This window comes from Corvus kubaryi, unplaced genomic scaffold (genome assembly GCF_017639235.1).
Source record: "Corvus kubaryi isolate FWS band 111438036 unplaced genomic scaffold, C.kubaryi_AGA036_p1.0 133, whole genome shotgun sequence".
Taxonomy (NCBI): domain Eukaryota; kingdom Metazoa; phylum Chordata; class Aves; order Passeriformes; family Corvidae; genus Corvus; species Corvus kubaryi.
Window position 1 is genome coordinate 27471477 of NW_024580667.1, and position 26215 is coordinate 27497691.

The 26215-nt window shown below is 36.6% G+C and overlaps 1 protein-coding gene across 6 annotated transcripts in view; it reads left to right on the forward strand.

Annotated features, from left to right (window-relative positions):
• The window catches only part of REV1 (REV1 DNA directed polymerase), a 56195-nt gene that overhangs the window by 28105 nt on the left and 1875 nt on the right, over positions 1-26215 (forward strand). For 2 of the 6 annotated variants that reach the window (XM_042040592.1, XM_042040574.1), the window contains 14 exons: positions 974-1090; positions 5819-5948; positions 7098-7226; positions 7889-8043; positions 8958-9077; positions 10482-10702; positions 11677-11849; positions 15433-15535; positions 17689-17845; positions 18223-18425; positions 20191-20424; positions 24460-24568; positions 25661-25872; positions 26047-26206. In XM_042040592.1, the coding sequence (XP_041896526.1) occupies positions 974-1090; positions 5819-5948; positions 7098-7226; positions 7889-8043; positions 8958-9077; positions 10482-10702; positions 11677-11849; positions 15433-15535; positions 17689-17845; positions 18223-18425; positions 20191-20424; positions 24460-24568; positions 25661-25872; positions 26047-26206 (2223 nt within the window). Of the gene's footprint in view, positions 1-973; positions 1091-3999; positions 4317-5818; positions 5949-7097; positions 7227-7888; positions 8044-8957; positions 9078-10481; positions 10703-11676; positions 11850-15432; positions 15536-17688; positions 17846-18222; positions 18426-20190; positions 20425-24459; positions 24569-25660; positions 25873-26046; positions 26207-26215 lie in introns of those variants that run through there. The other 4 variants (XM_042040584.1, XM_042040618.1, XM_042040609.1 and 1 more) reach the window with 4 other exon arrangements.

The following is a 26215-nucleotide window of genomic DNA, read 5'->3' on the forward strand; positions in this document are numbered from 1 at the left end:
TCTAAGCTCTTACACACGAAATATTGTAAGACCTGGAGGATTCAGGAACAATTCAGCTGGCATTTAGAAGTCTGAGTTGAGTGATCATCCTTAAGACATAGGAGAGTTAGCAGAGCACCTTAGCAAACTTTGGTGGGTTTGTTTTTTACAAGCGTAGCATTCAGAAATGGAGATCCTAGTTCTGTGCAAACACTGAACTTTAGGGGTGCGCAGGTTTGAAGACTTGGTGCAGTGGTAACCATCTCACACTCCCAGCTCTCACAGACCTTGGGAAAGAGTAAGCTGTATATGTGGTTCCATTGCTCTCTTCTGTCCATAGGCAGGAGCAGCTGTATCAAAGATATTCCTGCTATGTTTGGTTCTTTAAAGCTTGATTTCCTGCCAAGTTTCAAATTCCGTTTTTGGAACATAAAGAATGTAGGACTTTTCTGCAAATACTTTTTCTGTTCCACAGAAGTCTGCCAGGACTTCCAGTGCATAAATTAGCTTTCTTTGGAAACACCATGGAGGTGTTGATATTACAGAAAAGTCAAAAGTTTACTAAAAATTTTGGTTTGTACAGTTAAACTAAGTGTTTTGGCATGTGTATTTTTTTTCTGATTTACTTAAGCTAATAAACACGTTGAAGTATTTAAAATCAGTCCAGTGTTTGCTGTATCTTACTAATGAGTCATTAGGTCATTGGTGAAATTTCAAAGCTTCCATTTATATTTGTTATTAAAGACAAACTAGTATTGGCTGTATTTTCACTCTTGAAAAACTTTTCTTCTTTACATGTGACTGCAATTAAGACAGATCCGTTGTCAGTGACAATTCCAAATCACTTTATTTAGTGCCTTGAGAGCATCTAAGCTTGAAAGAAACTATAAAAAGTAAATTAAAAGTCCTTATCATCTTATCCTAATTGTGCTGTTATTAAAATGTAAGCTATTATAGGGATTGACCTGTAAGTATATGCATTTTTTCTCCCCAGGAAAGCCAGTAGCTGTTACTAGTAACAGAGGTACAGGAAAGGCACTGCTGCGCCCTGGTGCAAACCCGCAGCTTGAACAGCAATATTACCAGAAAAAGCTCTTGAATGGCAAAGCAGGTACAGATAAGTCTGTCTGTATGTATGTTTTTAACTGTTGTTATAGAAGACTTTTTCTTTAAAATTATTGCTAAAGTGTACCATGGATGAATTTATTTCTTTCATGCAGAGGATTTCAGAAAAGTACCTTTGGACAACATGGTGTTCTGTGGCCTCAGTAATAGCAGGCCACTGTGGCTTCTTGTTAGTTAGCTTTGCTCAGTATGGGTAAATTAGTTTAGCGTAATTTTAGATTTTACTCACTTTCTTGAGGTTAAGTGTAAGATAGAATGTGAAGTAGTTATTTAATATGAGAGATAAATACAGGTTGTCCAGGATCACTTTTTTCTCAGAAAGTTGAGTGTAGAGAAGAACATACAAAACAAATTCTGAAAGTCTACTACAGGGTTTTTTTACTATAAAAGAATACCAACAGAACATGGCCAGTGAGAAACTAGTTTGTTTGAAGTTGGCTTTTGAGTTGCATATGTAGATGAGTACTGTGGACAATGAGTTAATTTGGATGGTCCTTAGAGCATTTTAGGTTTCTGGAAAGTCTGTGCAATTTTCATGAGTTCTCTTTGTTCAATACTTTGTTTACTCAAAGCCAGGGTGTCTGTTGTACTTTGAGAATTCCATACTTGCGTGAAGTAATTTAGAAATTTGTTGCTTTCTGTGTCCTCAAGTAGTAGTGTACTAATATGAACCAAAGTTTTATTAATAAGTTTTATTATACTGCCTGAACTGTATTTAGTATGAGAAAATATATTGCTAAACATTGGCAACTTAAGTGGCCAGCAACAGTTTGTTTAATTATCTAGAAGCATAGTTTTTACAAAAGGTTGGTAAAAAGTGCATATACAAGGGTTAGCTGCTGTTAAATTTCAGTTTAGATTTGGAAACTGAGCTTCTCCTTTGCCCTTTCATATATGCAGTTTTTACCGAACTTGTGGTAGTAAGTACTGTTGTTATAAAGTTTACTCCTCAGTGTTTTATTTTGGTGATACAAGAGGGGGCAAAAGGCAGGTTGTTCTTCCATGGTTGTTTATGAAACGTTAGTGCTTTGGAAACTGGCAGGTTGTTGGGGGTTTTTTAAAACATTCAGAAGCAAGGTATTACTGGAAGTGATGACATTGTTTGTTTTTTTTGCTGTAGTTTAAGGACACTTCAAAACTGAGGTAGAATATATGTTTGTGGAACCCACTGGCCTTTATGCTTTTAAGGACTTTCCAGTATGCTCCAGACGAAGATAGCTGTGGTATTTATGGAGGTGGATTTTCTGTAGTAGAGCTTGTGTATGAAGTATTACCAGCAGTTCAGTTTATACAGTGACATCCTAACTTTTATTAGGGCCTTGAACTGGGCAAGGGTGTGGCTTTATACAATCAAGTGGTTTGGAGAGTTAGATGGTTGAATTACAGAAGTTTAGCTGATAACCTAGCATGTTCTTTTGCTTCACAAATTCAGTAATATCTCTTCTACTGTATTTATTGCTTAAGTGTACAGCAGATTTCAACCTCATTGTATAACAAGCTCACTTTCTTACTGTGGCAGCTTTTTCTGGATATCACAGATTCATTTCTTTAACTTCAGCATCCAGTCTCAACTGGCTTGCATGCAGGCAGGCAGCTAGCTCGCTCTTTCTTGATACTTAGGCTGATTGTGCAGCCTATTGTTTTGGTGAAAGGATTTTTTCCAAACACTCTTTTTATAGTGTCTGTTTCATTAGCTGCAGTTCATAATATTTTTGAGTCTCTGTTTATTTTTATCTCCATGTACAATCATTTTACTGATTAAAAAAAACCCAAACCTGTTGTTTCTGCTTGCATTTTCTTATAAGTACATGGTTTGTCTTCCTTTTGGGGTAAAGAAATTACAGTTAGTTGTGGTCTTAGATGTAGAGGTAGAATTATGGATTAGACTTCTCAGACATCACAGTATCTTAGAAAGTGACACACTTCACAGCATGTGTTTAATTGTGCCATGCCAGAGGGAAATACAGTCCAGTAGGAACAAGCATTACATGCAAAAATGCGTTTTCTTAAATATCAAAAATACAGAATGGTACATTAGGCTGTTACAACAGACACAGTGGGGACATGTTACATAAATGAAATAGAAAGGTAGTTGGGAGGAACTTAGAACATGAGCATATTTTTACATCCATGCTTTAACATGGAACCCACTTCAGTTTTTGGTGCTTCATACTCTCCAGGCTGTTCTCCGATTTTGCTTTCTCCAGGTCTTGCTTATTTGAAAAAAGGTTCCAAATTACAAACCAACCAAAAACACGGAAACAGAGCACCTCACCCCTCAAAAAAATACCCCAACAAAAACACAACCAAAAAAAAACCACCAAAAAAACCCCAAAAAACAAACAAAAAAACCCCAAACCCTTATGAATCACTTTTGACCAAATACTGAATTCTGCTGCTTCAGCTACTTCTTTTTTTTTTTTTAATTACTTCGTTAGTGATACTGGTTCCTGACTTTGATCTGCATTGCTAGACAAATATCTAGTGTCAATAGAATCTTCAGTCTTTTATGAAGTACTTTCTTTTTCTTGTATTAATTCATCTAAAAATGCATAACTTTTAAATTTAAAAACTTGATACCATTCTCACCCTAAATCACCAAATTTTGGAGATAGGCTTTCAAGATAGTAGAAATTACTTCTCTACATACATGCCATCTTTAACATCCATGTTCCAAAGATAAAAGATTAACGTATGTTAATCAGGATTCATAGTTTGGGGTCTCTTCCATGGCCAGGATGCCCAAGATGTGAATGTTTTCTAGACTTCCTTTCCCTCAACCCTAGAATCTCCCTTTTCATTCTAAAGAGCAACAGATTTTAACCATCATATTAGTCACAGATTTATTCTCAGCGATTTCTTTTTCACAGACTTGGGTCCTGGCCTCTGATTTCTCCATCCGTTGCTCCACATTCACCATGTGCCTGTCTAGTTTCCCAGCTTTTGATGAGAGGTTCTCTACCTTGCCTTCCATTGAGGACAATGTGTTCTGCATTGCCCTGAATTTCACATGAAGTGACTCCATCAGCTCATGGGGGGATCTGCTCTGCTGCGATGTGGAAAAAGTCGACGAATCCAGTGAAGATAGACAAGATGACAGCATCATCTCAGGCCAGGGCACAGGAAGGCATGGACTAAAGAAGTTGTTCTTGTCATTCTTATCTTTATTTGGGGCATAATTTTGCTCTAATTTTCAATTGCAGACATCTTAGGTAACTTACTGAGCTCATCATAAAGTAAAATATTTAAGAAATTAAAAGTGCACAAATTTAGCAGAAATTTTGAATAAAAGCAGTTTTCCGCATGAGTCAGGCTCTACCCCTGGTATCCACTCACTCATTATACCACTTTCTCTGGTTTGATAGCTACTCATATGTGCACATAGCACCACATTTCCTTTCAGTCAGATTGTCAGTGTGTAAGTTGTTAGTACTGTGGAATATAGTTAGGCATTGTGGCACTCTGCAGAAAACTCCCCATTTATAATATTACAAAGGTGTATGGTATTAAATAGACTACAGTAATGAAAAAGAACTGTGTTGTGGATTTAATTTTAAATTAATAGAAGCATTTTATCTATATGATACCTTGTTGTTCTGATTCTGATGGGAGTTTGAGCGGGCACGGTAGTTTTTGCCTCTAGTGATTTTTTTCAAGCTGAACCATATTCAGAGTGTGGCAAGTATTTCAAGGTTTACATACTGTGAAAACCCAAATAGAAAGAACTAGAAAATCCTTTGCTTGTTTCTGTTATTCAGTGTCATGGAATTCTGTCTAGTACCTAGTAACGAGTGGGCCTGGAGGATCCTTTAAAATTTATATAAGAATATGTAGTAAAGTTTTATAGAATTAGGGAAGGTCTGTCTCATTTGAAGTCTGAGGTTGCAGTATTTATAATTGTATCATTTTGATCCAAGATAAGTTTGGGGTAATATTTGAAAGAAATTGACATATCCTCGTAAGAGAATTATTAGTAAGTGAAAGCAGTTTTTTCAGTTAATATCCCCGTAAGAATGTTAAAGGAAATATAAGTTTCTAGCTGGTGTTTTTTATTTAAACTAATATGCTTTCTGGTTTTCACTTCTTAAAATCACTTTGTGGTATCTAGACTGTTAGAAAAATAGTTTTAAGTGTGGTATGAAGAGGATTTATATTCTGTATGAATTTTCAATGTTCTGGTATTGGGTGTGCTTTTTGTAAAAAGGACCATAGCTAAGTGTCTTCTTGTTTAGTCAAGCAGTTGGTAAATAATTCTGAGTATCTTGTATTTGTTGGCAGGATATGGTTGTAAGAGTTAGCCACAAGTGTTTGATTGTTTTTTAGTGTTTGATTGTTTAGTAAAGCTAAGTGTTTGATTGTTTAGTAAAGCTAAGATCATTCGTATGTTACAGTATGGTGTATGTAGTCACCAATAAGCTGCTGTCTAGTAATTTCAGGGGAAATAGAAACACCATTTTTCTATTAATATTGCTCTTGGCAGTATGTACAGACCTGAGAGACATTACTGGGGAAGGGGTCTGGTTTTTTTTCTGAACCATGATTTCAATCAATATAGTATTCAATATAGTATTTGAATCAATATATAAGAACCTTTTCGTCAACAGATAACAGTATAGAAATTGTGTAAAATAAAATCTGAAATTTTTATTTTATTTGCATTCATTCTGTTGAACTCTAAGGAAAAATAACATAAAGACAAATTTTATTTTTCAAGCAGAAATTAAAGTACCTGATCAGTTGGACTCAGTCTGGGAGCAGCCAGATTCCACACATGTGAATGGAGCTGATTTCAATCTCACTGTTCTATCCATGGCTGAAATAGCTTCTTGTAGTTATGAAGCCAGGTAGGTAAAAGTTACCCAGTAGTTTGCTTGAAAATCTCATACAGATAAGCATAAGATGTCCAAAAATAGTGGTTATTAGTGGTTAAATATATCTAGAGAATAAGTTTCTGTTCAATAGTTGCAATTACATAGGTTGTTTGAATTTAACAGAAGGTCTTCCCTGTGGATGCTGCTGCTTGGTAGATGCTGCTCAATAGCTCTAAACTCAACCTATGTATAACTTGAAATAAAGCCCACTAAGAAAAACCTTGTGCCTTTCACTGTGATGCTGTTGATTTCATGTTATCATCATGTCTTTGTATCAAAGTTGCAGTATTTTCTAGAATTAATGACACATTCTGAAAGTTTTACTTCAAAGGAAAAATGTGAGTACTGAACTTAAACGTTTTTTGCAGAGACGTTGCTGACCATGTCCAATGGCCTAACTTACAAAGGTTTAGAATATGAATCAACTTTTATAAATATAAGCACAGTGGTAGAAATACAGGGAGTTTTCCCTGATGGAAATAATACTCCAGAAATTTATTTCTTCATTGGAACCTTTCTTAGGCTTGCTAGAATAGGCAGACTACTATTTGTATCTCAAAAAGAGTTTATTTATTAGGAGAAGCCTAATTACGTAAGCTTGCACCTTGGAAAATAAGATCTTGTTACCATAGTCACTGTAGTATATGTGTGGTTTTAATTTGAAACAAAAGATAGCAAGTGTGCTTTCTGGACTCTTGTCTCTACCATTTTCCTAAAGGCAGGTTTCATGTTCCATGGCTTACCTATTATACAGCTAATTCAAGTACTCTATTTGCAGTTATTTTTTTAACCTATTAAATTTCTACCTGTTGACTGAATTTGTATTCCCATTTGTCGCAAGGTGGAGCAGTGCAATGGATTGTTGAAAACCACCTTGAAGGCACTGGGTGGGGGAACTTTCAAAAATTGGGAGCAGCATCTAGCAAAGGCCACCTGGTTAGTTAACACCCAAGGTTCCACCACTAGAGCTGGCCCTGACCATCAAACCAAGTTTCCCTAAATTGCTAAACCACCACACCATTTTTGGGGGAAAAAGCAAATAATTAATTTGAAAATACTCCCTATTAATTTGTGGAAAAGTTTGCACTGTGTTTACTTGGGGTTTATTTTATTTAATTTTAGACAAGTTGGCATAAAGAATGGAATGTTTTTTGGCCAAGCAAAAAAGTTGTGTCCAAATCTTCAAGCAGTTTCGTATGATTTTGATGCGTACAAAGAAGTTGCACGGACAATATATGAAATACTAGCAAGGTAATGTGCTGTTTGCATGATCTTCATGGTAAGGTTATCAAGCATATTTTCTTTGCCACTACTGAACGCTATTATTCGTTTTATATTTTCACCTCCCACTTTTCAGCTTCAATGAAGCTATTCCTATTTGAGGTCTGTCTTCCTGGTATTTTTGTTACTTGGAACACCATGCTTCTGAGCATGCTTTTATCTTGAAGCCAAATCCTGTAAACAATTAACATCTGACTTCCAAATGAGTCATTGTTAAATTTTTTACTGATTTACATAGTGAGAAGCAGATCCTTGCTTAGAAGGGAGATCCTTCCAAGAGATGTTTTTTGAGTAACTTAAGAATGGGTTATTAGAGTAACATCTATTAGAAGCTACATTCTGGTTTAAAATGCACTTGAAATAAAACTGGAAATTTGTTATTGTCAATAAAAAATAAATATTCAACTCCTTCTCCAGCTGTTCCTTTAAAATCAAGATGCACATTGAAATTAGTCTTACATTAGTAATATTACTGTAATTTGCTATTTTAGCATTTTTAAGATCTAAGTGATGTGTGATACAAAATAGGCAGGGAAGTGCCACACAAAAGGCAGACTTTATTTGCTACATATTTGTTTTAACAGATGGTGAGCTGTTGCTGGTGTTTCACCTCCTTTACTTTGTGTTGATAGCTATACTCATAACATCGAAGCAGTCAGTTGTGATGAAGCACTAGTAGATATCACTGAAATCCTTACAGAGACCAGACTGACTCCTGATGAATTTGCAAACGCTATCCGCACCGAAATCAAAGACCAAACTAAATGCACAGCTTCTGTTGGGATGGGTAAGTAGCTTCATTTCTGTTTACAAGCAGCGACTGCTTTTGTTAATGTATCAGACCTATGTAAGTTTGCTAAAACTCCTAAGTGTGTGTCGAATATGTTGCCATTTACATTAAATTAGTGTGAACAAAAATGCAAGAAAATTTTCATAAGTGGAAAGTTTTAAGCAAAAATGTATAAAATCTCCACATCACAGATCACAGGATATTCTGAGTTGGGAGGGACCCACAAGGATCATCAAGTCCAATTCTTAAGTCAATGGCCATCCAGCTATCACTTCTGCTTTGTTACCTGAACACTATGCTAAAATTCCACTCTTGCATTCATTTTTATGAAATGCTGCTGTATTTTTCCAGTAAGTAAAAAATGAGCACAGATTGTGTTCCTTAATGGAGATAGCAGTAAGAATTTACAGGGTGACATGATTTCGCATGGTTTTTAGAAGGTATTGAAAGCAAAGATTTGTGCAATTTGTAGTAGGTATTGTATATGAAATCACACATCCGAAAAGACTTCCTTGATTTGTTTTTGCTTAGCTACTTCCTTTCTCATTTTATTTTTTTCCTAATTAATACTAGAGTTGAGTATCTGTACATGCCTATACTGAGTGTATGTAAGTGTGTGAAATCCACTTGAGACAAGCTGAAATTCGTGACTGTAAGCAGAATTCTTCCCTTATTAACTTTGCAGTTGCAGTTACCACTACAGTTCCACTGCTGTTATATCAAATACTGCTTGCTGATAATTTGAAAGTAGACTCTGCAGATATATATGAATATATTTCATTAAATTCTTGGGAAAAGTTAAAGAATTTGACTGTACTTTCTGCATTTTTCCTTGAGTGTTAAACTGTGGCATTCTACTTGAGAATCAACAGAAGTTACCATAGACATGCTTTAATTTGTTGTTTTTACAGGTTCCAATATTCTGCTGGCCAGAATGGCAACTCGTAAAGCAAAACCAGATGGACAGTATCACTTAAAACCTGAAGAAGTGGATGATTTTATCAGAGGGCAACTTGTTACCAGTCTTCCAGGTACTCCTATCTCTTAGAGGGCATTTTGCCTCCTAACACTAAACCAGTTCTAGCTACAAATTTGCTGTCTAGATCAAACAAGATTAGCTGCTATTCCATGTTTATGGTCCAAAGTGTGATAGACAGTAGACACATACGGCATACACCTGTATGAAAATAGGCTTTATTGTATTTTTTTATTGTTCGAGGAAAACACTTAAAAGCATTGTAACTAACATAAAGCATTTCCTGGCATGTAACTCTATATTGTTATTCAGTACATAGTGTGACACAGGCATGGTGCAAGAAGTGCTGAGTAAGCACTCATTTATGCTTTTAGTGGTCAGCTGACCTCAGCCTGCATGTATTTAGTGCTAAATGTAAAAAATAGTATCTTTATCTGTTTAAGATTCAAAAAGTAGGGAAGGGCAGTAAAAAACAGGCAGCCATAGACACCGAAATGGAAGATTGGTAGAAATAGCATCCACAGACAGGTGCAGATTTGCCAAAATTCTCTTTATGTGACCCCTTCTGTGGCCAAACACTGCTTACAGTACAGTAGCATTTCTCTTTGGCATAATATACAGGAGATATTTTTCCTCCAGAATATTACTTATATCACTGTGCTGTGACTTTAATGTTTTAAAGTTTTCAGAGTTCACTTGTGTGTTCATCGTAAAAACAGTTTTTAGTGTTTGCCTTAATAATACCACCCCAGCAGAGAAACAGATTATCAAAAATTGAATCTGACTACCTAAGATTTCTGATTTTTGCTGACTTTGGTAGTGAGAACTCATAGGATTAATATTTTCTGGAAGTAACAGGCCACCTCTCCAAAACCCAGAAATATACTTCAGTTTATCACACTTACATATGTGCTGTTGCCATGGATACCTACAATTTTGAGTGCTTGGTAATTGAAAGCACAAGTGATACAGGTATGCTATCACTTCTACCTGAAATATTATTTTTCTACCTAGGAAGCAGTGTAACGGTGGTCAAAATATTTGTTGGTTTTCTTTTGGATTAAATCACTTGTACTTAAGGGGAAAAGATATTACATGTTGGACACTCTTTTTTGGACTGAGTTGTTGTGGGGATTCAGAGCAATATAATCTTTAACAGGCAGTACCTTGTCATGACAATTTCCAAGCAGGAGTCATTCATATTTTACCTAAAAATAAACAAACATTCTGCTGTTTGACATCTTAAACTAAATACATGAAACAGATTAAAGATACACCAGTGATGAGAGCAAAAGTTTCCATTCCATCTATGCTTTACGGAGCAGAATTTATTTTATATATATTTGTTTGTTAATTTGATATGACTTAATACAGGTTTAAAAATAAAAATTTTATGTAATCAGAACCTAACTGGCTTTGAATTGTATAAGGTTAACAGAACTAATTGCTTTGCTGTTAGGAGTTGGCAGGACAATGGAATCTAAGCTGGCTTCTTTGGGAATTAAAACCTGTGGAGATCTGCAGTGTGCTTCAATGTCAAAACTACAAAAAGAATTTGGTCCAAAAACAGGACAAATGCTCTACAGATTTTGTCGTGGTTTGGATGACCGGCCTGTTCGTACAGAAAAAGAAAGAAAATCTGTTTCAGCAGAAATCAACTATGGAATAAGGTTTACACAGGTAAATTAAACTTGTTTCTTTTTTGCAGTGACTTCTTTCAGCTATAGAAGAATCTTCTCATATTCTGATTATTTTCACTTACACTTTGATCTGTTAGAGCACCATCTTAGCCACGAAATAGAAATATGGAAAATGAAGAAGTAGGAGACCAAACGATAAAATGGGAGGAGAGACTGCAAAAGTATTGGACTGAAAAGAAGCTTGCACAAAATTAGCTGGCTATTCTGCATTCGTTACACAAGTCTGGTACAGAAAAAGAGAACTGCAGTAGGTTTGTCAGCACCTAGCATTCTCTTTCATTTAAATGCTGATTATTCGAAGATGCCAGTGCCTGAAACTATCACCAGCTGCTCCCGTACAACATTTTTATTAGACTTTCACAAATACTGTTTGGGGGGGAGTGTTATTAACAAAACTGTATTTAAAAAGTAACTCAGCACTTTGTTGAGATCTTGAGTATGTATAGAAATGATAGGGAAAAAAAAAAGAGCTTGAAGAGAGCTGACGATGTTGTGTAGTCCAGACCTTGGCTCAAAGCAGGGGAAGCTAATAAATCAGACCAGTTGCTCAGGACTTTATCCAGTCTGGCATTGGAAGTCTCCAAGAACGAAGACTGCAAACTTCCCTGAGCAACATGTTCCACTGCTTGACTTTCCTCATGGTGAAAAAGATCTTAAGTCCTATGCTCTTCGTCTTCTAGGTTTGTGCTTCAAGTTAGATTTGCAATTCTATGGTGGGGTTTCTAAATACATTTTTTGAAGACTTCTTTCAGCATTAGGATAGGAATCCACCATCTCGCCTAACTTAAGTGACCTACAATGTAAACAAAACACTTGAAGTTAAATGGGACAATTGCTTGTGAGTCAGCTTGCTCTTTTCAGTTTACACAATCTGGACTGTATTAACCCTTTAATGATTTAACTTCAGTATTTGAAAACTAGTGATTATCTAAACATTATGTTTTTCCCCTTCAGCCTAAGGAAGCCGAAGCTTTCCTTCTGAGCCTCTCAGAAGAAATCCAGCGTAGACTTGAAGCTGCTGGTATGAAGGGTAAACGATTGACCCTTAAAATCATGGTCCGAAAGGCTGGAGCACCAGTGGAGCCTGCAAAATATGGAGGTCATGGAATCTGTGATAATATTGCCAGGTAACCACTAGGCATGAACACACTTCGGCAGGATCTAAAATTTATATGAAGACAGGACAGAAATTTCAAAGTGCTTGATACTTCTTTGTCTATCTATCAAACTTGCACCAAAATAAGAAGATATATTATTATCAAAAAATCCTCTGTGTTTGGATTGTACATTTGTGGTGTTCTGGTTATCAGTAAGACATATATGCTTATATATTGTTGGTGTACCTTTCTCTAGCTTGCTTAGTATTGGAGATGAGGGTTTTCTTAGGGTGTTTGAAGAAGACATATTTACATCCTGCACTATGACACACATGCAGCAGCATTTATTTCTTTCAGTAACCAGCCAAGTTGAAAGGTTCTGGTGCTGCATAGTGTTCTCTCTCCCTGAGCTGTGTGATGTTGGGTACTTTCCTTTTTCTTGAGAGGCTTTCTGCTGTTCCTTGATAGATCTCTTACTGATTGTGACAGTTGGAGTCAGTTCTCAGAGAAAATTGTGCTTTGTACTTGTCAAGAAAGATGTCTGATAGTACAGTAGTCCTTCAAGTCTGGAGTGCATGGAAGCTATGGCAATATTTGCAGAATGACTTGCTGCAGAAGACTTGAGAGGCCATTTTGAGTTCTGAAGATGGAGCTGGCATCAGACACCTTGGACTGAAGTCATTCATTTTAGTACAGACAAGTTTGGTAGTGTTGAATCTTGTGTTTCCTGTTGTTTTACCAGTAAATCTGCAGAGAATTTTTTTGGTCCTAGAAGAGACAGTGAAGTTCTGAAGTGGAGCTTAGAAAGTTGAATCTCAAAATTACAAGGTCAAAGACTGGTGCCCCATGTTTCAGCTTTTCAAGAAGGCAATATGTTCAGATCTCTTGACCTTCACAGTTACATTTCTTCATGTAGGTTTAAGTTCCTCATCAGAAGTGCCTTTGTTTTCTTGTGTATCCTTATCAATGGAATAAAGTTCCTTTCTATCTGGGCTCCCCATAGCACAGTCTCATCAAGATGCTCCCTGTAGTGGCTGCCCATCCCTGAAGAAATGGGATAATCCAATTGTTCTGCGTGGGTAGTCAGCTGATAGGTTGCTGTCAAAGGAGTAGGACCCTCAGCTTCCACAAGCAGTGCTGTTACTCCTATTCATTGTTCTTTGTTCCTTATTGATCAACTGAATGATGTTGACTAAATATTTTTTAATCTCAATTTTATTTATATACTTGTGTGCTGAAAACACAGAGATGTAATCTAGGTGTAGGTATCATAATGCTGTTTCATACAAGATTTCATATAAGATTGTCATGGAACCTTCTAAATACACATCTATTCTTCAGGCATACACTATCAAAGCAGTTGTTCCTTCAGTGCAGGATGATCCTGGCTTTTGAGAGACGATAGGTCTTTTCTACTTTTCCTTCCATCTCAGGTGGTTGTAACAGACTAATCGCTCCTGAACTGACAGGTCATTTGGTCAGAGTTGCTGATAACAGAAGAGGTGGTGGAGTTCACAGATCACAGAATATGCTGAATTGGAAGGGACCCCCAAGGATCATCAAGTCCAAGTGCTGGCCATGCATAGCACCATCCACATGCCCAGGAGTTTTTTCAGTGGGTTAGAGTTCAGCAGTAGGACAACAGTTGAACAGTAGTTCAACAGTAGGTTGCATGCATAGAACCTGTCGTGCTTGTGATCTTGTTACATAGAATTCAGCTGTAATAAAAACCGAAACTACAAAATTCATGTTTCACTATAAGAAGCTCATCACTTCTTAGAATTGGTATATATATCAAGAAGAAAATCCATCAGTCTATACTTTTGTTTTCTGGCTGTCCTGAATTCTTCAAGCTGAAGATTTACTCTTAGCAGCCTAATGTTAATATTGAGTGTGCATTGGCATAGAGCCTTATTCCTCCTTCACTTTAACTAGTGTCAGAGTGCGTTCTCATGAACAGATCAGTGCTTTGTACCCCTTTTCTGTGGTCAGGCATACAAATGTACACATGCCCTGAAATTTCCCTAATTCATGAAGTCTTCAGTAAGGTGAGGGGGCACTCAAGAGTGCAAAATTGTTCACACATCACTAAAGTGGTTCAGATGCCGGGATTTTGTTTGGTGGTGTCTCTGTTTCTGCTTCTGGCTTTCCAGTGACCTTGTCGACCCCATTCAATCCAGGTTATGCTGTAGGTGCTGTATTTCTGTCTTTGTTCGATCATTTCTGTTCAGCCCAGTGAAAGGCTTTTTAGCAGTGGAAGGGTAAACTCCAAAAGTTTGCATCCAAGTAAATGGATTAGAATCTCAGAGTGGTGTTCCCCCAAGTGACCGGCTTCTCTCTTCAGTTTAAGATTTTCTCTAGCTATAGCTCATGACCCATTTCTTGCTCCCTTACCTCACAGAAGTTGCTTGCTATGGTTTCTCATCCTGCAAGATTTCCTAGGATGATAATCATAGTGCTACAAAGGATTCAAACTTGCAGACACACTTAAAATCAAATTCAGCTTTTGAGATTAAATGGTATTTGTACTGCATCTCTGAAACCCAGTCCTGATCGTTCAACATAGACCTTTTTAAAATATTTTTCTGAAATTATGTGTACGTTTAGACTCGTGGTGATATTGTTCCCTTTTTCTTAAAAATACTAATAGGTAAAGCTTAGGGAGATCTTCATATCATTCACAGTAGGAGGGTTTTTTGGTTTCATATTGGCAGAACTAGATCTTTCCAGAGATCACTTGGCTGTTCCATGGTGGTTTCTGACAAATTCATAAGCAGAGTAACACCATCAAATTGTTTAGTAAGTTGTCAGGATGGCACCCTGTCAAAACACCAAACTTCATTTTGTTTATGGAGCCCACTCCACCAGAGCTAAAACTGCATCAGTTATTTCAATGAGAAGACTGTACATCACTCACCTACATTTGATGAGCCAGTTGAAATTCTGTCCTTACCTATGTCAAAGGCTAGGCCATTAGAGAATCCAGAACTACCACGCACTGCTACTGCCCTGCCATACTCTCAAGGGGCAATTTGTAAAACTCACAGCCAGGTTGTTTTGTTAGACTTGTTGCAAAAAATTGCCCACAGCTTAAGATAATTTGGAATGTTGTTTAAAGTTACTTGCCATTAATTCTAATTCCTTGTTGTTTGTAATCCACATGCACATGCCTGTATCTGTTTCCCCTGAGTTCCTTTTGAAACTCTTGCTGTAAACATTTGGCAATTGACAACTGAAATAGTACTGAGCAAACTCTCTGTGAACCAAGCTTGAGTGAAAGATAGAAATGCACGAGTGTGTTTTTGTGCAAAAACTTTGTGACCGGCTTCAATTGATTGCATATATGTAAATATATACTAAATTTGACCTTTTAATGTGTGGACTGCTTACTGAGTAAGTATTCTGCTTTTCTTACTTTTTCTGTAGATCATGCTTAGTTTTAACTACCTTTAAAAAGAAACCACAGAAGAAATAAACAGTGTTCTGTTTCTGTATGTCAAGAAATTATGATCTGTCTTTCTTTCGGGTCCTCTTGGGACATTAATACAGAATTTTTGTCTTAAGAATTTGTGGAACAGTTTCCTTTTTAATTGTAATTGTTTATTCTTTCTAGGACTGTGACTTTAGACCATGCAACAGACAGTGCAAAAGTAATTGGGAAAGAAACTCTGAACATGTTTCACACAATGAAACTGAACATATCCGATATGCGTGGGGTGAGTTAATGGGAAAACTGAAATTCATTTTCTTTATCCACCTGCTTTATTGTCTTTCATGGATTTTCAGTTCCCCATGGTAGATGATAAACAAACTTAAGCAAAAGTGTAGGTAATACAAAGTCTATGTAAATTAGTGTATGCAGCCATATTATATTTTATAACCTTTGAAAAACTTGGTTACAAAGCCATAAACATAAAAAAATAAATTTTTTTTATATAAATTAATCCACAACTTAAAACAGCCTGTGGTAATGAAGTAAGACTGTGTCTTCTACTGTTCTATCAGCGCATGTAAATTTTATTTTGTCTTAGAATTTTCTGTAAACTTTTGCCATACATTAATTATGTAACTAGTATAAATAGTGTTTGTAGTGCCAATCAAAGATAGAGATTAAAGGAGCTTTTGTTCTAGACTGCAAGTCTTAGAGCAAGAAGAGTTACCAGCCTATGGGTTGGCCTTTGTTTGAAGGTGATTTTCTGGCCCTTTTGATTCATGGTTTATTTTGGAACTCTTGCTCATCTCACTGGTTTTGTCATAGCAATGTGACGCTATGATGCTGCTGTTCTGACATCAGCCATGTGTTGAAATGGAACAGAGAATCTCTAAAACAGACTTGCATTAATTTGTGATCTGGATATAGAAGTAGAGTTTTGATTCACAATGTTGCCTTGCAAAGTCAGCTCCTTGGCTTGGAGTTGAGGAAATATTTACCATCCTGTCCCTGTCTTTTTCTAGTTTCTTGTCTGTTTCCTTTGCTGGGTTTGATTTGTGATGTCATTCTATTTCACTGGATTTCTTTTGAGAGTATTCGATTCTTAAAGTTAGTGTCCCCTAGTTTTTGGACACGATGTTTTACAAAACAATGTACTACTGCTGACCATGTGGCTCTGTTGAGTTCTGGAGGGGCCCTTCCATTCTAGAATATATAGTCAAGTCCAGATCCATCCAGGGTCCCTCAGTGGTTCTCCTTTCAGCTGATTTCAGACATGCCCAGTGTATATGTCTTATGTGGGAGCTAGTCCCCTTAAGCCTTATTTATACATTAGGTGAGTCATGCTTTAAAGTTGTCTTTTCCTGTGCTGTCTAGAAAAGATCCTGAACTGATACCCTTAGTTGTTTGCCCACGCTTGGGCAGATAAATGCGCTCAGTTGTCCCATAGACTTCACATAACTCTTGTCCTAAAAGGCAAAAAAAATCCCAAGGCAAAGTTGCATAGTACAACAAACACAGTACTCACTCCAAATGTTTCATTTAAGTTCTAGAACTCAAACTTAGAAATACTTCAAAGCAAAAAGATAAAAGCACAAAGAAGAACTTTTACAGTGATGATGTCATATCCCATTATTGCAACTAAGAAGGTGTTAATAAACAAAAATCTTACTACTTTATTAAAGGAGAAGACCTGGTAGAAATATATACACTAGCTCCTTCATGCTTTCTGAGTCCCATATACAACTTTTTCTAAGTGTGAGGTTTTTCTCTTTACAATTATGGAGGACTGGCAATAAACTCACACAGTGCACCAGTGCATTCTTAATTAGACACGCATTTTGAACCCCTGCTGATCTGGTATTTAAAAGTTAAATGAAAAACCAGGATGTCTTGAAAAATGAGGAACACCTCATCAAAAAAGACTAATTCTACCAAAGTACTTTTATCCGCTGAGACTTTGCAAAAACAGTGTCTACAAGTCAAACAATAGTATTTTTCTTATTTGTAGACTGAAGTGATGGATTTAGTATACATTGTCCTTGGGGAAAAGCATTGCTTTTTTAGCCAGATGTAATACTAACCACATTCTTGTCACTGTTTCTGAATTTGTTATTGTCTAAGAAATTTCGTAAAAAACACATTGCTTCATGAACCTGTTAACAGCACTTTTTTGTATCAGAGAAGTTAAGATGGTAGTATCTTTGTAATTTCTCAGTTGTTGGATTGTGGTGGATATTCCTGGGATTTGTTTGGGATGTTTTTAGTGGCTGTTTATGTGTAATTTCAATACAGTTTTATTTGTCCTCTCGCCCACCCACAACAGGCAGCCAATTCCAAAGAAGGCAATGCTATCATGATATAATTACAGATTTTTAAAATTTATTTTATTTATTTAAAACTTCATTAAATGTGAATGCATTTATGTTTTGGATTTAGGTTGGGATTCAGGTACAGCAGCTAGTTCCCATCAGTAAAACAACTTCAGCTCACTCAACAGTACAATCTGGACATTTACCTGGTGGATCACATTCAGTTATTGATCTTTTTCATGTTCAGAAAGCAAAAAAGCGCTCAGAAGAAGAGCATAAGGAAGGTCAGTAAGCTTTGTACTTGGCATGTGTGATAATGATGGGTTCTGAAGGACTCTTAACATGGATCACCTTTTGGAATACATATTCAATATTATACCAGTATAAATTAGGCAACATAAGCTTTCTGAGAGTGGGGTTTGCTGCTGCAAATGAAAATGCTGCTAATAAAACCTTGTATAGGATTAGTCCAATCGGGTTTTTTTTGTTTTAGTTAATAGTAACAGAGGATACTTTGAAATAGAAAGTGTTATGATTGTGCTATATATGTTGTAAACTCTTCAGCAAATAATGCTAGAAATTACCTTTTACTGTGTCTTGAATCTTCAGATTAATTATAACTGTTAGATTATCATTCTGTATTTTGTTTCCATATGTACAGTATTTGTGGCTGCTATGGACCTCGAAATATCTTCTAATTCAAGAACTTGCACTTTTCTTCCATCTCGTGGTACCAATCTCACACCTGGTCTCAATTCTAATGCCAACAACACTGAGTCTGCTGTCAAGTGGAATGGTGTGCATTCTCCTATCAGTGTAAAATCCAGGCTCAATTTGAGTATTGAGGTTCCATCTGCTTCCCAGGTAAACCTGAGAATATGAAACATCTGCAGGATATTGTAATAACTTGGGATTGTCTGTCTTATTTGGATAGACCCAAAAGGAGCTCCTTTTAAATAAAAAGAGTTCTAGTAAAGTACAGTGCACAGTAAGTAACTGTTACTGATGCAGAAGTATTTTGCCTTAATAAAATAAATCATGTTGGAGTTAGGATGCACACTTAACATTTGTACAGGATACTGCTATTTAGATGAGAGGAGGGCAATCTTTATTTAAGTAAAATATTTCTGTGGGTTTGAGGGATTTTTTTTTAGGTGTGTTTTAGCGAAGGGACAGCCTTCATTGTTTCCACCCCACATGCTGTTCCAAGTAGACATCTGTTAGAAGGGTCTGCTGTGCAACAGCTGCGCAGAATTCTGCAGGTATTTTAGGTAGAAGCAGATTTACTTGCTCTTCTGTAAAAGTCTGTAATTTAAGTGTCTGTAATTTAAATCTCTAAAAGCATTTCTGATTTTTTTTAACAGCTTTCTCAAATATTTATCGATTTTTAGAAGCAAATTATGCTTTTGGCAGGAAACTTGTTCCTATAATGCAATACCCAAGCCAGCTCCGGATCTAGAAGTTAGTTGACTGGAAAACGTGAAGCTCTGTACACTCAGATGCTTCCATAAGAGGAATATGTATAAACAAGTGAAAAATGCACCAGGTGTGCAGTAGAGTTCCTAAAACTTTGGTGGCGTTATGGCACAGTATCTTTCCTTCTGCTTTTAACCATATTATAATCTGGAATGTAATAAAAAATTCAGTGCAGGGAAGGAGTGGTGAGAGTTAATGCCACACTGCTGTTTGTATACTGTGCTAAGAAAGTAACAGGAAGGTATTTTACACCCAGGATTCCTAGGAAATGATAGAGTTATATATGCAGCAAATTTGGAATGAGTGAATACAAACAGAACATGGAAGAGTAACTGAAGTGATTAACAATACAGACAGCTTTCATCAAAACCTTTGTTACCAAACCAAGTAGATTTTAATAGATTTTTGTGGTTCTTCTCTGTAAATCCAGAATCTGGTCATAAACTCCAAATTTTCTTCTTAAAGGTAAAAGATAAACTATTCTAACACTGCTATGAAGTCTTATTCAGCAGAACTTAGAGGCAAACTTTGGCATTTCTCTACACAGTTTATTCAAGTTTTACTTGTGAGAAAAATGGTGCTGTACATCTGCTCGTCAGTTGTTTTCATTCAGTCACTTGTGCAGCTGTCATTGTACACAGCAGCTTCTGGACACTGAGAGGTTATCTCAGTTGATAATTGATAGTAAGTAAAAGCTTATTTCATCATCCAACTGGCAAGTCTGAGAGTGTGCATATGTAATGCCACTAAAGTGAATCAGTAACATGCACCCTAGAACTGTGTAAAGAGAGAAATTAATTGCTTACAGCTTTGTGCCAGACATCAATTTAATATTTGTATCAATGTGTTGCCTGTATAATTTGAAGTCAGAATTTGGGTTTCCTTATCATTAGGTAACTGTAGAGGAAACCCTGTCTGTGATTTTTGGTAAGAAGACTGATCATTGTGAAAAGATAAAACTGAGCATTCATATTTGTTGAGCTGCTTAGTCTTAAATGACATTTTGCTGCTGCAGAGTGTAACTCTCAGGTTCCTAAAGATGTTTGCATACACAGGTTAATATGTAGCAGGTTTTGTAAAATTCAGGAACCGTATAACTGTATAACTGTTACCTATTCCTTCGAAAAAACTAAAAGCCTTTATATACTTGTAGCTAGATAAGTCTGTGCTAGAAGCTCTGCCACCTGATCTCCGAGAACAAGTAGAGCAAATGTGCACCGTACAGCAAGGAGAGAGTTACGGAGAGAGCAAAAAAGAGCCAATAAATGGATGTAACACTGCGCTTCTGTCACAACCAGTTGGAACAGTGCTTTTACAAATACCAGAGCTCCAAGAAACAAATGCCAATATGGGAATCAATGTAATAGCCTTGCCAGCTTTCTCACAGGTAGGATGTTTGCACAGTATCAATAAACTACTTATAGGAAGTTAAAAGCTCTTTCTTGAGACAGCATTAACTAGAACCTGTGACTTCCCAAAATTGTTCTTGGTCCTTTAATGTCTTCTAAAAGTCTGCTTTTAAATGTTACATTATCTGTCAGAAACATAGTATGATAATATTTACTGAAGATTATAGTCATCACTATGCCTGTGTTTAATGTAAAAACCCCCTCATATATGGTTTACTTTGCAATCCAGTCTGTAAATAGCTTTTTTGTCTGCATTGCAGCTGAGTTACACTGAACTATAAGTCTGAAGCAATCCTAAAACCTGCTTAGCTAAGTCACAGGAGACTTACTCTGTTTGTGTGTGTTCTGATGGGGTGAAAGCAGCCTCTGCTAACTTCTTCTGTAGATGTGGTTGTTTGTATCACATTCCCGAGAAAAGGGCAGTCATGGCTAAAAGTTGTGCATCTCTCCATATGGAGATAAGAAGTTTTTAAATGGACTCATATACAACATGTCCAGGATGAGAAAAGAGCAAAGATGGTTGTCAAAATAGGGGCCTGAAGGGGCAGCAGGTAACAGTAATGATGCTTGTAATATCGTTCCACTCTTCAGTCTAAGATGGTGCTGAACAAATGTAATGTAAAAATTAAAAGAAAAAAATTCAAAAATCAAAGATTGGGTTACCCAGAGATACACTATCTTGTATTGCATCATTTAAAATGGAGCAGTGTTTTTATTTTTTTGTTTCATTGCACCTTTGCTGTTCTCAAATGAAGTGATACCACCTAATCACATTTACAGAGATTTGTTGCTGTTTCTAAGGCATGATGTTGCTTAGCCGACAAAAAATCCAGAGAAAATAGTGTAGAACTTCCACTTAACAGTTAATGCATAATTGTTATTTAAAAGAATATGTAGTCTATTCTGTTACTAAAATTTCCTCACCTTGATTCGAATTCATTGGTTCAGAAACAGTTGTGTCGATTTTTATTCCTGAACTGCAGATTTTGGGTTCCCCTATGGAACTAGTGTGCAAATAATATTTGAGTTTTCCCTGCCCCAGCTGTTTCAAATTTTGTAGTTACATCTGTCCATAAGCAAGATGTGTGTTAAATTAGACTGTGCTCTGAAGTACACCCCTCCACACTTGGCTTACCACTCAGTACTGTTTTTCACGGTGAATAGTAACTGCATATGACTTTCTATAAAAATTCCTTTTAGTTTGTTTATGCTTTATCTGTCTAATCATTAGGTAGTCGAGAATTGATTGTTATTTTCTAAAACAGCATTACTTTTTGAAGTTTTCTTAAAAGGACCTAGTTTACACTCATTTTTTGCATTGTTTTTTTCTGTCTCTATCTACAAACGTATTTTGTGACCCAGTTACTTGATCCAAAAATGCAGCTCTTTGTTTGAAGATGTAGTTCAAGAAGAATTGAGTACTCCCTATTTATTTGTCAGGGATATCCATACTATCTATTTGAGAGAGTGCCTTATGCTCATACTCCAGATTTTCTCCTGAAAGCCATTCAGCTTTCTTTATTGGCAAAAAGAGGACTAATATTTACAATTTTCATTCTCTGAGTTAGGTCCAAGTTTAATACCTAGAATACTATGGTTGAAAAGCTTCCTGTAGGCTTGGTGAAAAAAAAAAAAGCTAAACCCAGTTCATTAATATAGGAGGATTTTTTTCAGTGTTAACATCAAACATGGTCTTAATTCAGAAATACCATTTTACTCTAAGTACAGTTTGACACATTTTTTCTCTTAAAGTCTTTGTGGGAGTGTATATGCTATGACTGTGCAGAAACATTTAAATCTACTTTGTGGCCCATGAAGCAGTGAAATCAGTAGTAAGAGGTTTTGAGTACAGAAATACTGCCAACCACTCCAAAATGAGTACTTTACTTAGAGCAGGTGTAAATTATGCCCTGCCATCTTTTTATAGCTTCGTAAGGTTTGTTTTTCAACTCTTCATTCCTGTTGTCTGAGCTGAGGTTTTATGATCAGGTGCAAAGCCAATTGGCTGATAGTGATTTATTCATTAGAAAACTTGTGGAAAATTTCCTTTGTTACATAAAGTTCTCCTCTAAAAGTAATCCAGATAGGTTGCATTCCCTTTCCATCAGTTGCTGAAGTAATCTTAAAATTCAGAATAGCTGCTGTATATCTCTGCAGCCTGAATCCTGTAGAAGTGTAGGATGCAAAAAGTAAAGATTACAGATGCCTAGAAATGCATGACATTTGTAGTAGTGGTGTTAGTTAGTGGTGGCAAGTTTTCGTCTCATCCTTACATTGTCTTGACATGGTACAGATTCCTCCTGAGGAAATTGATATAAGCACATCAGAAATACTGATAGCCATATGCTGAGATCATCCATGGCTTTATAAAACCAAGGTTCTCCATAATGTGAAAGCTTTCACATACCTGTATCACAATGTTAGGACATTGTACAATCAGTTACCTGAAACTCCAGTTATATTGGAGAATTCATATGAATTCGACTGGTGGCTCTTCTAACTGAACTTTTCCATGTTATTCTCTTGAGAGAGCAGTGATGGGGGAATAACAAAAATGGATCCAGTTTGTGTACTGCATTGTTTCTGCATTAATTAAGTGGCGTACACAAAACACAGTGTCAGTTCAGAGCATTCCAAACCCTTGACTCTCAAATGCTTTACCAGAGAACACTAACCTTTTTAAAAAGGTTTTATTAAGTAAAATTTGTATTTAAAAAGATAACTTACACCTGTGATGTAATTGGCTGTATTCCACTATAGTGCTTTGTTCTGCACAATGTATATGGTAATTGAGGTCAGAGCTGTTGCTGTTTCCTCCTTCAATTAGTGCATGTTCTGCGTGGTGAAAAATTTGTGTTGACTCATGGAGTTCTGAGAAGGGAAAAAACTTGTGCTAAATTGGTGAATTCTAACCTGTAAGAGCCATGTTCATGTTTATGATCTGTATTATTTAGACATCAGGTGTGTGAATTGCACACTGTATCTCCCTGTCATAGCATACATGTTTTGGTGTAAAAAATTTAAATCTCTATTGAAAATAAGAGATAAATTTTAATACATTTGCAGATTGTAATAAATACAGTATCTCAGATAATGATAGAAATGGCATTGTGGCCTCAGAATAGTAATTGTAGTTTTGACTAATTTTTTGTTGTTTGTGCACATCTCTGAATTTTACCAGTGAAATGAAGGGCACTCTGCCACTGGCAGATTTAATCTACTAAATGATAGGTTTGCTTTTTTCCATTAGATTTTTAAGATTATGAGCTGAAAACACTGTCCAGTAATAACGGGAAACTCCAAATACAAAATGACTCTTGTCACTGATTTGCTACTTCAGACACACAGTGAGAAAAAATAACTGATAATACAAGACATTTTATTTTGTCCGTATGAGTGTGTTTGGCAATTGGCATCAAATTATTTCCTGTCTAGAAATAAAGTCCCTGGGACAGTTGCAAGGGACTGTGCTTTTATCAGTCAAGCAAGTGGTGGACAACTGTGGGAGAAAGAGATTAAACACTTTTGTGCTAGGTCAAAATATGACATAACTGGACTTGGCTTTTCCGTGAGACCATTTCCGAGAATATTGAGTCATACAGCAGCTTGCAGGAAATAGAAGTACCAAAAGAAAAGGAGGAACAAAAGTCTGATGGTCACAATGTTTGTGTTTTGAAATTTGAAGGGAGTGCTCTCTAAGCTAGGCTTAATCCTGCTCTTAATGCAGTTGTACTGGGTATCAGTAGGTGAGTAAAGATGGTTAGTGCATTATATGCTCATAATAGTAATTTTATTAAATAATTAGGAGTAATATTAAATGTAAATTTTGTTGGGTTTACAAACTGAAATACACAAAGAAAATGCACAATGGGCTTCACAGTGTTTCAGTTATATCTCATTTATTTTTGCTTGGCATGAAATGTAAATACCTTTTTCATGTGAGTGACCTAGAAGGAAGCAAACGGTGCTGCTCACTGCTAAAATAATGAAATTAATCTTCTGTTACTGTTCAGGTGGACCCCGAGGTTTTTGCTGCACTACCTGCTGAGTTGCAAGCAGAGCTGAAAGATGCATATGATCAAAGGCAAAAGCAATCAGAGCAGCAGCCTGCTAACACTTTAGGTGAGAATATATAGTTTTGCATTAGTCTTCTGGTATAGCAGTTGCTTACTATCCAAACAGCTATGCAACCGTAAGTAACAAACTGGAAAATATACCCAAAGTGTCTCTGAAGATGCTGTGTTCAGTGGAGTTTCTGTATTTATTTTTGACAGACTGTCAGTTACAACCAGCTGTGGTTTCCATTTGCAAACAGGTGCCCAGCTTTATTCAGATGGGTAATTCAAATAATTCAGTTCATGGGGACTCTGGCACTAAGACTCTGTCATTGTGTCATTTTAGAGGCACTAAACTTACCCACGTCCATATGTTTGCAGAGTGGAATCTAAACTTGATGTGTCTTGTGATTTAAAGTATTGCACCTTCTTAAGTTTGTTAAACTGTGTTCAGGGAGCATTCTCATGGTTCCCTGAAACCCATAGCACTGGCATGGCTTTTGGGTAGCTAGAGAGAGATACGCTGCATCTCACTGTATGTCTGATAGTCAGGTGGCTTTACTCTGAGCTCATCATCCAGGTCTCCTTTTTGTAATCAGTAGAAAGAAATAAGACTAATTCCCTGTGAACATGCTTTGTCATAAAAATAGGTTGTAAATGTTATTGGGTTGATTGCCAGTTAAACACTGCATTTTAATTATAATCACACCCTGATTTCATAGCCAGTGGACTAATGCACATACGTTAGAATGATGGAGTGAGAGCAATTTCCTTCATAAACTCTGAAAAAGGCATTGTGGGGGCTTTACACTGCTGGCTTTGCTGATAACACTGGTGGGACAGTACTCTGACTGAGGCGAGGCAGTTTGTCCAGTAGATTCAGATTTCACCAGCTGCTTATATTCAAGTACTCAAATGCTCACATTAAAAAGCTTATGAATAGCTGAGTATCCTCTGAGTACATAAAGTCCAACAGTGCTTTTCAAATACTTGAAACCTTGCCAGGATCAGGAATGGTGTGTATGTGTTAAAGTTGCTTTGTCTAGGCTGTGTTTTCTCAAGTGATCCTTAGATTTTTGTGGAAGATACAGAATCCCCCTTTTAGTGGAAAAGTATTAAATTTTAAATGTATCAACCACTGACTATTCCTGTTTTTCAGTGTCAAAAAATCCTTTCCTACACCTGAAGCATACAACTATGAAAAGTAAGAAGAAAATACGGAAAAAAAATCTAGTCAGTCCTGTAAAAAAGATTCAGAGTCCTTTGAAAAACAAACTTCTTGGTAGTCCTGCAAAAACCATGCCAGCTACATCTGGAAGCCCACAGAAGCTAATAGATGGCTTCTTGAAACAAGAAGGACCAGCTGCTCAGGTACTTAAAACACTTAACAGCTTTTGGTAAAGCTGTGTCTGCTTCTGTAGGCTGCGTTCATGTTCACAAATGCATGGTTTTCTTTACTGGATTCTTTACTGACACTTATCTGTATGTATATGGTGTTTCCATATTTGTCAGACTGAGCATTATCCACTTCTATGTTTGGAACAGGCAGAAGCAGTTCCATCAACTTCGGATTCTTCAGGCCCGTCAGCTCTGCAGACGGAGCAGCAGCCAGGCTCATTCAGGCCTCAAGCGCCAAACCTCGCTGGAGCTGTGGAATTCAACGATGTAAAGACGTTGTTGAAAGAATGGATCACAACTATCTCAGGTGCGGGGT